This window comes from Sus scrofa, chromosome 14 (genome assembly GCF_054392235.1).
Source record: "Sus scrofa isolate SSC_HxYL_T2T_F1_AM1 chromosome 14, Sscrofa_HxYL_maternal_Yorkshire_Landrace_v2.0, whole genome shotgun sequence".
Lineage (NCBI taxonomy): Eukaryota > Metazoa > Chordata > Mammalia > Artiodactyla > Suidae > Sus > Sus scrofa.
The window spans coordinates 38,200,748-38,212,859 of NC_139396.1; the positions used below are offsets into that span (position 1 = coordinate 38,200,748).

At 40.7% G+C, this 12,112-nt stretch overlaps 1 protein-coding gene across 20 annotated transcripts in view; it reads right to left on the bottom strand.

Annotated features, from left to right (window-relative positions):
- GALNTL6 (polypeptide N-acetylgalactosaminyltransferase like 6) overlaps positions 1 to 12,112 on the bottom strand; it is a 1,215,026-nt gene that overhangs the window by 83,067 nt on the left and 1,119,847 nt on the right. For 18 of the 20 annotated variants that reach the window (XM_084994758.1, XM_021072445.2, XM_084994753.1 and 15 more), the window contains one exon: positions 4,767 to 4,874. In XM_084994758.1, the coding sequence (XP_084850884.1) occupies positions 4,767 to 4,874 (108 nt within the window). Of the gene's footprint in view, positions 1 to 1,185; positions 2,251 to 4,514; positions 4,875 to 12,112 lie in introns of those variants that run through there. The other 2 variants (XR_014826525.1, XR_014826524.1) reach the window with 2 other exon arrangements.

The following is a 12,112-nucleotide window of genomic DNA, read 5'->3' on the forward strand; positions in this document are numbered from 1 at the left end:
AAAACTGGGCCAGGAATGGGTCACTGGTCCCGAGTTTGGGGACCAGGATTCTGTGATTCATGTTCATTTAGGTGAAGTATCTTTGAAGGTCCTCTTTGAACTCAGCAGCTAAGCTACCCATTCGCCTTCTTCCCACTACCTACGGACGGACATCTTTACAACACAGCTGCACAACTGTCTCTTGTCTTGAATGCTCCTCTAATGGTTTCACACGTGGATATCTCCTGTCTTCCAGCCAGCCTGTACTGCTAGGTAAATAGTAGGTACCGAATCATTATTTGAATTTATATCTATAATACATACTGGGCTGCAGGCTATTCGTGTGTGTGTGTGTGTGTGTGTGTGTGTGTGTGTGTGAGAGAGAGAGAGAGAGAGAGAGAGAGAAAGAGATTTGCTGGAGCCTTCTATTTACATAGGTTCATAAATTAAGGGAGCACTTTTTTCTTTTGTGGATGCGTGTTTTTATGACTCTTAACTAAATGCCTGGGAATACAACTGGTAGGTTGGAAGATAAGCATATATTTTTTTTTAATTGAATGAAAGATTCTTTAAATTCTGTAGCACTTTATAATTTTCAAAAGTTACACATGACTTCATGTTATCCCCTGATAACCCTTTAAAAAAAAAATCTCCTCCCTCCCCCGCTTCCATCTCTCCTCGCTGGTAACCACTAACTTCTCTATATCTGTCAGTCTGCTTCTTTTTTGTTATAGTCACTAGTTCGCTGTTGTTTTTAAGAGTCCATTTATAAGTGACAACATACAGTATTTGTATTTCTCTGCCTGACTGATTTCACTAAGCCTAATGCTCTCCAAGTCCATTCATGTTGCTGCAAATGGCAAAATGTCATTCTTTTTTTATGACGAATATTCCATTGTATATATGTACCACATCTTCTTGGTCCATTCATCTGTTGATGGACACTTAGGTTGCTTCCATACCATGGCAATTGTAAATAATGTTGCCCTGAACATTGTGGTGCATGTATCTTTTTCAATTAGTGATTTTTTCCCCCCAAATATATACCCAGGAGTGAATTGCCGGACCATATAGTAGCTCTATTTTTAGTTATTTTGAGAAATCTCCACACTATTTTCACAGTGGCTGCACCAATTTGCAGTCCCAAGGGGTGCATAGTTTTGAGGAATTAAACAAGCTTTGTGATAAGAGAATACGCCTTTGGAGTTTTCTTTTTTCTTTTTTTTTCCCACTGTACAGCAAGGGGGTCAGGTTATCCTTAGATGTATACATTGCAGTTACAGTTTTTTCCCCCACCCTTTCTTCTGTTGCGACATGAGTATCTAGACATAGTTCTCAATGCTATTCAGCATGGAGTTTTCTTGATCTTTGCCTCTCTTTGCAGTGCGGCTGGAAGGACGAACTCCCCATCATGTGGATATGTCCCTGTATTTGAGCATCTTTAAAAGTCTCTCTTCATTTTGGATGATTTAGTAATAACGCAGAGTGTGGCAGCTAGTTGAGATTCTCCCACCAAATACCAGAATTTTTTTTCATTTCAATATGCTTTTTTTTACTTAAAAAACTCACAAAATATTTCCTAGAGTGACAGCTGAGCTTCCATATTTATGATTTTCTGATTGCTCTAGCAGTTGAGAAAAAAAATTAAAAAATGAGCCCTTGAGTAAAATTTAAGTGGAAAAGATTAAAATCCAGAATTATGGACTTTCTTCATTTGAATAAATACACACTGTTTGCTGGAAATTTTATGTGCCGGCCAGTTTCCCTGTAGCTGACAGTCCTTGAAAAAGTACTTAATTTCTTTCTTGAAAATATACGAACACTTTTATTTTCTGAAGATTAACCTTGTTGGACCAGCACAATCGTCCCCATCCCTCTTGCTCTACTTCTGTCTGCAAACCACGGATAGACACCACTGATCTTACGAACAAATGATTCAGTTTGGGGCATAAGCGAAGAACCTGTGAGTGAGTGAAATTGATAAATGGCAGAACAGCATTATCTTCAGGATATTTTAAACTGATACTATGATAATAGTCACAGGGCTACTCAACACTGTTCAGTCATTTAGTTTTTCCTGAAGGAGTTTTCAGATTCAAACATATTTTGCTTTAGTCACTTACTTTATTTGTACTTTAGTCAAAGTCTTAGGATTAAATTAAATCATATTTCCTTACCCCCAAACGCAGATGTTTATTTTTAAAATATATTATTTATTTAGTCTTTTTGCCTTTTCTAGGGCTGCACCCACGGCATATGGAGGTTCCCAGGCTAGGGGTCAAATCAGAGCTGTAGCCACCGGCCTACACCACAGCCACAGCAATGCTAGATCCGAGCTGCATCTGTGACCTACACCACAGCTCAGGGCAATGCCAGATCCTTAACCCAGTGAGCAAGGCCAGGGATTGAACCCGCACCTCATGGTTCCTTGTTGGATTTGTTTCCACTGCTCCACGATGAGAATGCCTATTTATTTTTTAAGTTTTATTTAGGTGTAGTTAATTTTCAAAGTTGTGATTAATTTCTGCTGTACAACAAAGTGACCCAGTCATACACGTAAACACATCCATTCTCTCTCAGATTCTTTTCCTGTGTAGACGATCACAGAACATTGGGTAGAGTTCTCTGTGCTATACAGCAGGTCGCCGTTGGTCAATCGTTCCACATACCACACTGTGCATATGCCAGTCCTAAGCCCCCAGTCCTTCCCTCCCACCCTGACACATTCCCTTAGGTAACCATAAGTTTTTCAAAGTCTATGAGTCTGTTTCTGTTCTGCAAATAAGCCCATTTGTATACTTTCCAAATGCAGATCTTTAATCACTTCATGATTTTGTGATTCATTTATTTTCTTTAAATAGTATATTTCTATGATGACTTAATGGAGTATGTTATTATTATTTTTTTTTTCTTTTTCAGCCTCACCTGCAGCATATGGAAGTTCCTAGGCCAGGGATCAAATCCGAGCCACAGTTGTGACCTACACCTGCAGCCGTGGCAATGCTGGAAACTTAACCCACTGCACCACAGTGGGAACTCCTTAATGGAGTACGCTATTAATGCCTGATTAATCTTTTGAGGAGGGAGGAATAACAGACCCACCTACCTTCAAGGTGTGAGTAATGTAACTTCATTACTATTGACTCAAACTGCTATAAAAGAGACTATGGGTGAACCCAAGTACATGGACATCATTGACAAATAATCTCAGAAAGGGAAAAAGGAAAAATTGTCCTTCCCTGCAAAGACTCTGCAAATGAGAATTTTATTCTACTTCATTAAAACGTTTCAGTTTTAGTAAGGCCTTGGACCTGCAGCATTTTCTTGTTGTAGTTTTTCCTGATTAATGAATTGTTTCAACAAATCTTTGTGAGTGACGCCAACCCTTGTTTCAGGTGCTGGGAGAATAGCAGCAAATAACATGGAGAAATACTCAGCCTTTGTGGACTTGATACTCTGGTGAATCCTGATGAACTAGTTTATTTTAAAAAAGCTGTGGTGTGAGCTTATTGAACTTTATAGAAAAGACTCAATTCTATGCTGCAGTCTTACTAGTAAAAGGACCAACGTGAATAATTTCTTCTATTCTTAGAGGAACACCATGCAAAGGGAGGTGGTAAAACACCCTTTTTTTGGACTTGGCCTCGTAGCAGGACAGGTGCAGTTTGTGATGTGTAAGAAAGGAAGATGGAAAACAGGGATGGTCAGTGTTGTTTCCAGAAGGTGTTGTGACCGTGTTCTCCCCAACATTCCGGAAGGTAGAGAAGCTCCCTTGCATTTGAGCTAAGAAAAAAGTTTTACTCCACACAATATCTGGAAAAAAAAAAATCTTGGACTTGGCCAATTTTGAAATTTTGAGGATGGGGTAAAATTTTAGGCAGAGTCTTAGTTACAAATGCGAAGAAGGCAGAGTTTGGGCAAAGACCTCACCCCATCTCCTGTTTACCCCTTTCTCCATCTGACTCATTCTGTTACACACCCTGTGTGTGCTGGGGGGGAGGTTCATTCTGGACACCAGGATTAAAGTCCTCTTTTGCTATTTGCCGCTCATGTGTGTGAACAAGCCACCTTGCTAAGTCTCAAGTTTTATCTACAAAATACAGATAAGAATACTCACAAAATACTAACAAAATACAGATAAGAATATTAACCTCAGAAGGTATAAAGATTAAATCTATAGAAGTTTAATGATATGCAAATATTATATAAATATAATTATATCTAAATATTTTATAAATATATATTTAAATATAAATATAATGTATGTGAAAGTGCATTGAAACAATTTGTAGTAAGAATTAGCATGATCAGGAGTTCCCATCACGGCGCAGCAGAAACGAATTTGACTAGGAACCATGAGGTTGTGGGTTCGTCCCCTGGCCTTGCTCAGTAGGTTAAGGATCTGGCGTTGCGGTGAACTGTGGTATAGGTCACAGAAATGGCTCAGATCCAGCATTGCTGTGGCTGTGGTGTAGGCCGACAGCTGTAGCTCTGATTCCACCCACAGCCTGGGAACCTCCATATGCTGGGGGTGCAGCGCTAAAAAGCAAACAAAAACAAAAACAGAAAGAATTAGCATAATCGTTAGTACTTCCTTAAGGAAAAGAAATAAAACTGTGAGGAACACAGGTACTTCCTACATTAAAAGCCTGCCAAACGGAATGACCAAATGGTAGATTTGTATGTTGGTGGGGTTTCTGCCAGATGGTGCCGTAATTTAGTCCACGAGTGAGGCTTCTTATTCTGCCCACAGAGAGTCATGTCAAGCCTAGTCCCTAGGTACTCACTCTTGCCAGGCTGGTCCCAGATGGAACTTTATAAGGGACATACTTCCTGTAGATGTGACCGACTCTGGAACACGGGACATCAAACATCTCTCCTCCACACATCCAAACCTAAAGAGGGGAGATGAACAGTGTAACATGTAACAAAAGAGAACAGTACATTTCATACAAAAAAACTGAATTACCAGTAAGATTCATACAAAATCTTAAAATCTCTTTAAACACAATTCCTATTTATTTTTAATGGCTAACCAAGGAAAAAACCCCACATTAAAACAAACAAACAAAAAACCAAAAAAAAAACAAACCCAGGGAGTTCCTGTCATGGCTCAGTGGAAACGAATCTGACTAGCATCCATGAGGACGCAGTTTTGATCTCTGGCCTTGCTCAGTGGGTTAAAGATCTGGCATTGCTGTGAGCTGTGGGGTAGGTCACAGATCTGGCTTGGATCTGGCATTGCAGTGGTTGTGGCTACAGCTCCGATTTGACCCCTAGCCTGGGAACTTCCATATGCCTCGGGAGTGGCCCTAAAAAGACAAAAAAACAAAAACAAAACCAAAAAACAAACCAAAACCAAAACCAAACCATCCAGATTAAGGTTTCCCTGGTGGCCTAGCGGTTAAGGATCTGGCATTGTCATTTCTATGGCTCAGGTTCAATCCCTGGACTGGGAATTTCTGCATGCTGCAGGCACAGCCAAAACAAACAAACAAACAAACAATCACCCCCCCAAATAAATCCCAGATTCGTAAAAGTATAGAACCAAAATATTAGTTCAGTAAATCTAATTTCCGTAGACATTATCTTGACATTTTATTTATTCTAGTAGAATTTTATAACAGCTATTGCATTAAACTAGCATTTAAAACTTAGATGTCTTATTTATATAGATATTTGTTTTGACAATCTTGTGAAATCTTTTGAAAAAATAATATTGGCATTTAAGTGTCAATTATAATTTTTTAAATATAAAAGCTGAAATTTTTGAAATAGGTGAATGGATTAAGGAACATAGGTATATCCATAATTTAAGTTCCATCTAGATTCTGAAATTTTCAGTAGAGTTCACCTTAAAAACTAGAGTTGCTTTCTAACTTCTCCCCATCCCCAGTCTTTTCTTAAGTGCAGAAAATAATTAGTTAGTGATGTGGACTCAAGAAATATTAAACTCAGGGTATCTGTTAAGATGCTGTACTTAAATGTAGTAACAAAAACTAACTGATTATATTTTATCGGGGCTACCTGCTCAGGCAGACACATTCTTTTTTTTTTTTTTCTTTTTGCCATTTCTTGGGCTGCTCCTGCGGCATAAGGAGGTTCCCAGGCCAGGGGTCGAATTGGAGCCGTAGCCGCCGGCCTACACCAGAGCCACAGCAATGCGGGATCTGAGCCGCATCTGCAACCTACACCACAGCTCACGGCAACGCCGGATCCTTAACCCACTGAGCAAGGCCAGGGATTGAACCTGCAACCTCATCGTTCCTGGTTGGATTGGTTAACCACTGAGCCATGAAGGGAACTTCCAGGCAGACACATTCTTAATCATGGTTTTATATAACAGGCGACTTACTGCAAAAGGTCTAATTATTAAATATTATGTGCAGGCTTCATATATGCTAGATTTTTAGGCTATTTTTATTGCATGAAAACAAGAGTTAGATGCTGTAATGGATAGGTTTATGTGTCAACTTGGCTGCACCACAGTGTCCACATAGTTGGTCAAATATTATTCTGGATGTTTCCAGGAGGGTGCTTTTTTAGATGAGATTAACATTTAAACTAGTGGACTTTGGGTAAAACAGTTTGTCTCCACATTGTCTGTGGACCTTGTCTCATCAGTTAAAGGCCCCAGTAGAACAAAGATTGACCTTTCCTAAGCAAGACGGAACTCTGCCTGCAGACTGCCCGCCTTTGGACTTAAAAGTCAACTCCTCCCTGTATCTTCAGGCTGCTGACCTTGAAGATGCAGGGCTCACCAAGACTCCTCCATCCATGAGCTGATTTCCTTAAATAAATCTTTCTCTAACCAACATGTACCCTATTGGTTCTGTTTCCTTGAAGAACCTCAACTGCTACTGATACATGGCTTCTTTTAATGTGAAATATCGAAAGAGAGAAGAAGAATATTTTTGTCTTAACTTATATTTGCTTCCAATTTCTTTCACCATGAGGAATGGCCCCTGGAGTGAGACTGGTGAACATACAGTGATAAAGGAATGGAGCCTCAAGGGGAAGGCAGTCGAACTATTAAAACAATAGGTAGTTGCCCTAAATGAGTTCAGGATTCCTCATGGTATCAATTTCAACTTGGTTTTGGATCAAGATAGCAGAAGTCTGCATAGATCATATAAAGCTGAGAGGGGCAGTGAACCTTCTAAAGAAAGATCCTGAAATAGGTGATTACACATTAAAAGGGGAAATATAAGTACCTGTTCATAGACCTATAGAAATCAACTCTTCCTTAGAGTTTAGGGAGTAAAAGTCTTGTTCTGTCTACCCAAAGTCTTTTTATTTATTTAAAACATTTTTTTGCAGCCACACCTGTAGCATATGGAAATTCCCAGGCCAGGGGTCGAAAGGGAGCTGCAGGCCTATACCACAGCCACAGCAATGCCAGATCCAAGTGAAGCCAGGGATTGAACCCATATCCTCAAGGACATTATGTTGGGTTCTTAACCCACTGAACCACAACAAAAACTCTTGCCTGAAGTCTTATGCTGATTTCTGGGTGAAGGCTTTATGTTCCCTTCTAAGGAGAATTACCAACGTGGGGAAGGGAAGCAAACTGTGTCTTAGGAAAAACAGCTGGAAGAACTTGATAAAAAATTTAGAGACTCATTTTTCAAGTATCTAAAGAACATTTGGTGGTGGTGTCCTGTAGAATTGCAAGGAGCTTGAACTAGGATGAGTAAGATAGAGCTGTACAGGGACAGATTTCAGCTCAGTGGAAGAAACACGTTGTTAAAGATGAAATGGGCTTCCAGATCACTAGGTACATTGAAATCTATAGTAGCTGTCATTTTGGAGACAAGCGTATGACTTTGGATGGAGAGCTGACCTAGTTGATATTTTAGGTCATTCTAAAAATGAGTTAGCATTTATAAATGTGTACTGTGCTCCTTTTTAGTTAATGCCCACAACTCAATGACTTTACTATTTCCGCAGTGTTATAAGTGGGGAAAAAAGCAGTCTAGAGGCTCACTTGCCAAAAGCCACACAAGTGGTCAATTCTGGAACAGGGAGATGAGTCTTAGCAGTCTAACTCAGTGCCCACATATTTAGTCAGCAGTTTTGTTTTCAGTCTCTTCTGACATTTTTACCTTTTTTTTTTCTTTTTTTTTTTCTTTTTTGGCCACCCTGTGGCATATGGAGCTCTGGAGCAGGGATCCATCAGAGCTGCATTTGCAACCTATGCTGCAGCAGCAACAATGCTGGAGCCTTAACCCGCTGTGCTGGGCCAGGGATCAAATCTGTGTCTCCAGAGCCTCCAAGATGCCTCTGATCCCCTTGCACCATAGCAGGAACACCGCTTCTGATTTTTTTTTTTTATCTTTGTCTTTTTAGGGCCGTGTCCACAGCATGTGGAGGTTCCCAGGCTAGAGGTCTAATTGGAGCTGTAGCTGCCAGCCTACACCACAGCCACAGCAATGCCAGATTCTAGCTGAGTCTGCGACTCACACCACAGCTCACAGCAAAGATGGATCGTTAACCCACTGAGTGAGGCTAGGGATTGAACTTGTGACCTCATTGTTCCTAGTCGGATTCGTTTCCACTGCATCACAATGAGAACTCCCTCTTCTGATATTTTTAATCAAATACAGTGAATTCTTTATATAGTTTTCATTTTAGTGAAACATTTTAGCAAAACAATTCATCAAAAATTTAATCAGGAGTTCCCTTTGTGGCTCAGCAGTTAGCAAACCCGACTAGCATCCATGAGGATGTGGGTACGATCCCTGATCTTGCTCAGTGGGTTAAGGATCTGGCATTGTCCTGAGCTGTGGTGTAGGTTGCAGATGTGGCTCAGATCCCGCAGTGTTGTGGCTGTGGTGTAGGCCAGCAGCTACAGCTCTGATTGGACCGCTAGCCTGGGAACTCCCATATGTCATGGGTGCAGCCCTAAAAAGACCAAAAAAAAAAAAAAAAGACCTAAAAATTTAATCAAATACCGTAAATACTTGTGAGATTATTTCCTTTGATTATTTGTACATTTTAAAGAGATAAAAGTTGAAAGAAATTAGACAATAGATGAAGGGGTGGGAAACAGGAAGGCAGAGAGAGGATGTTAGGGAGTCCTGTGGTCCTGTGTGTGATCAAATGTCTGTTCTTCTTGGCCAAAGGTAAGCATATGTCAAGGCAAAGAAGCCTTCCTGCCGTCTGCAGCTAGAAGAGAGTGATCTCTTGGCAGAGGCATTTATTTTTCATGAAAAGGTGGCCAGGCTGCTCCCATGGTTTGGTGCGGTGGCCAGTCTCTCCTCAGGACTTGGGGATGGTGACAAAGATGGCCATGATGTGGGGTCATGCTCTGGGGCAAAGCATCACATTCTCTGGCCTTAATCTGTTTTGGTTCAGATGATCTTATAGAATACTTAGGAAGCAGACAGAAGTGGACTAAATACTTTTCTTTCTTTTTTCTTTTTCTTTTTTTGTCTTTTTGCCTTTTCTAGGGCTGCTCCCGTGGCATATGGATGGTCCCAGGCTAGGGGTCTAATCGCAGCTGTAGCTGCCGGCCACAGCCACAGCATCGTGGGATCTGAGCTGCGTCTATGACCTACACCACAGCTCATGGCAACACTGGATCCTTAACCCACTGAGCGAGGCCAGGGATTGAACCCTCAGCCTCACGGTTCCTAGTTGGGTTTGTTAACCACTAAGCCATTATGGGAACTCCTAAATACTTTCTTATGAGAGTTTGCCAGGCTGAAAATGGCCACAATAGAAAAAGTTAAATCAATCATCATTGCCTTCCTGTCTATGCTAGGACAGAATAACCTGATAGAGACACAAAAATGAAATTCTAACTCATCCTCTTCAGAAGCTCATCCTAGTACAATTTTTAAAGATCGTTCTCTCAGTGTGTAAAAATTAGCACAACCTTAGTGGCACAAAACTCATGTTTATGAACTCATGGTTCTGTGGGTCGTTGCTCTGTGTGGGCTCAGCTGGGTTCTATGCCTAGGGTCTCACGAGGCTAATGTCTAGGCAGTGGCTGGGCTGAGGGCTTATCTGGAGCCTCTGGGGAAAAATCTGCTCTCAAGCTCATTTAGCTGTTGGCAGAATTCAGTTCCTTGTGGCTGTAAGACTGTGGCACCATTTTCTTGCTGGTGATGCCCAGAGTTCTCCCAAAGCCCATTCCAAGCTCCCTGTCCCACACACCCTGCATCTTATCCATGGCTAATATCTCTCATGTAGAACTCTTCTTATGCTTTAAATCTTCCTGACTTCTTGGGCTACCTGCTGGAGAAAACTTTAAAGGGGCTCCTGTGATTAAGTCAGGCCCACCAGATAAGTCCTAGCTTAAAGTGACCTGATTAGAAATGACATTGGCCAAATCTCTTTTGCCCTGTAATGTGACATAATCGTGGGAGTAAACCAAAGAAGAAGAGCATCTTAGAATTCTGCTGACCGAAGCCCCCAATAAATCAAATATTATGTCTTCCATTGATAACTCACTCCAAATTCTTAAAACTCTTCATATCAGAAATTTCTTTTTCTCTTCTTTTCTGCTGGCCTACACCACTGCCACAGCAATGCAGGGTCTGAGCCACATGTGTGACCTATACCACAGCTCATGGCAATGCCTGATCCTTAACCCAGTGAGTGGGGCCAGGGATGGAACTTGCATCCTCATGGATACTAGTCAGTTTCGTTTCCGCTGAGCCACAATGGGAGCTCTAGAAATTTTTCTTTAGCACTAAGTCAAATTCAGAAAACTTCTGTCCGGACTTTTTAAAGTGCTAACATCAAAGTTAAAAATATATGTGTATAGAATCCTAGAATTTATTTTAGTTTCTCCACATTGCCACTGTGATCATTTAAAAACATCAATCTGAGTATGTCTTGCTTCCATTGACAATCCTTAGGGGGTTTTCTGTTGCTGTTAGGGCAGAGGGGCATCTCCTGCATAAAGTCATTATCTGGCCTTGGCTTAACCATCCATCAATCACTCTGCACTGTCTCTCCCACCACATAATCTGGTTTGTTTGTTTGTTTATTTAGCCACTCTGAGGTGTATGGAAGTTCCCAGGCCAGGGATCATATCTGAGCCACAGTTGTGACCTACACCATAGCTTCAAGCAACACCAGATCTTTAACCCACCGTGTGCCACAGTGGGAACCCCCAATCTGGTTTATTTTTAATTCTCTAGAAGGCACCAAGTTCCCCTCCTCATTACTTGCTGACATAAATCTTTCTGTCTAAAGGAATTGTCCCCTCCCTCCTTCTTGTCCTCTATTTCCTCTTTATTTTCCAGTTTTCAGCTACACTATCACAACTAAGACCCTAGATTTGTTAGGCCTCTTGCTTTATACTCTTTCCATCTCATACTTCTCTTTGCATATAATTCATCAATCACGTTGGCAGATACTGCAGGGAGCCCTTATTGTATGCCAGGTGTCATTCACTGTGTTGGAGCTGGGATGTGTGATTGAGCACAGGGAGCTTTTTTTCCAAGGGAAGACAGTGTTTATGACAACTGTAATCAAGTGAATTATTTGTGTGTACATAATGATTTGCTTAGTGTTTAGATACTGAATGAATCCTTATTGAGTAGTTGAGTATGATCGTCTCTTGTTCAATCATACGTGGGTAGACCCTACAACCTTTCCAATTTAGTCTTGTTTCTTACAACTTCAGGGCCATCTTGCTCTCACCATAAACACCATAAACACACCAACTCAATTGTCCCTGCTTTCAGAGTTGCTTTGTTTCTAAACCATGGATATTGCCATGCACTTTTTATTTCTTCCAGTCATCCAATAGCAATGCCTATTTCAGCAGAGGGATTTATATCCTAACACAGTAGAGAGTATGTTTAGGTAATAGTGTGGGAACATGGTTCTTCAGGGAAGCACAACTGTTGTGGAATTTCTCAGATCCTATATTTGCTCTGAAAGATGGGGTCTGTATTTTTTAAAGACATTTCCTGGTAGTATGATGTGGTGATAATCTTAAAAAAAGTATGGCATTGTCATATTTAAGTATCTCATTCTTGGAGAAATGTTTTAGATTTACAAATAACCTGTCTTCTTTTGACAATGAAAATATTTTAAAGCAATGTTATTTTACCCGTGAATGAGCACAGTGCGTTTTTTTCATCATGTAGTCCAAATGGACTGAATAATTGAA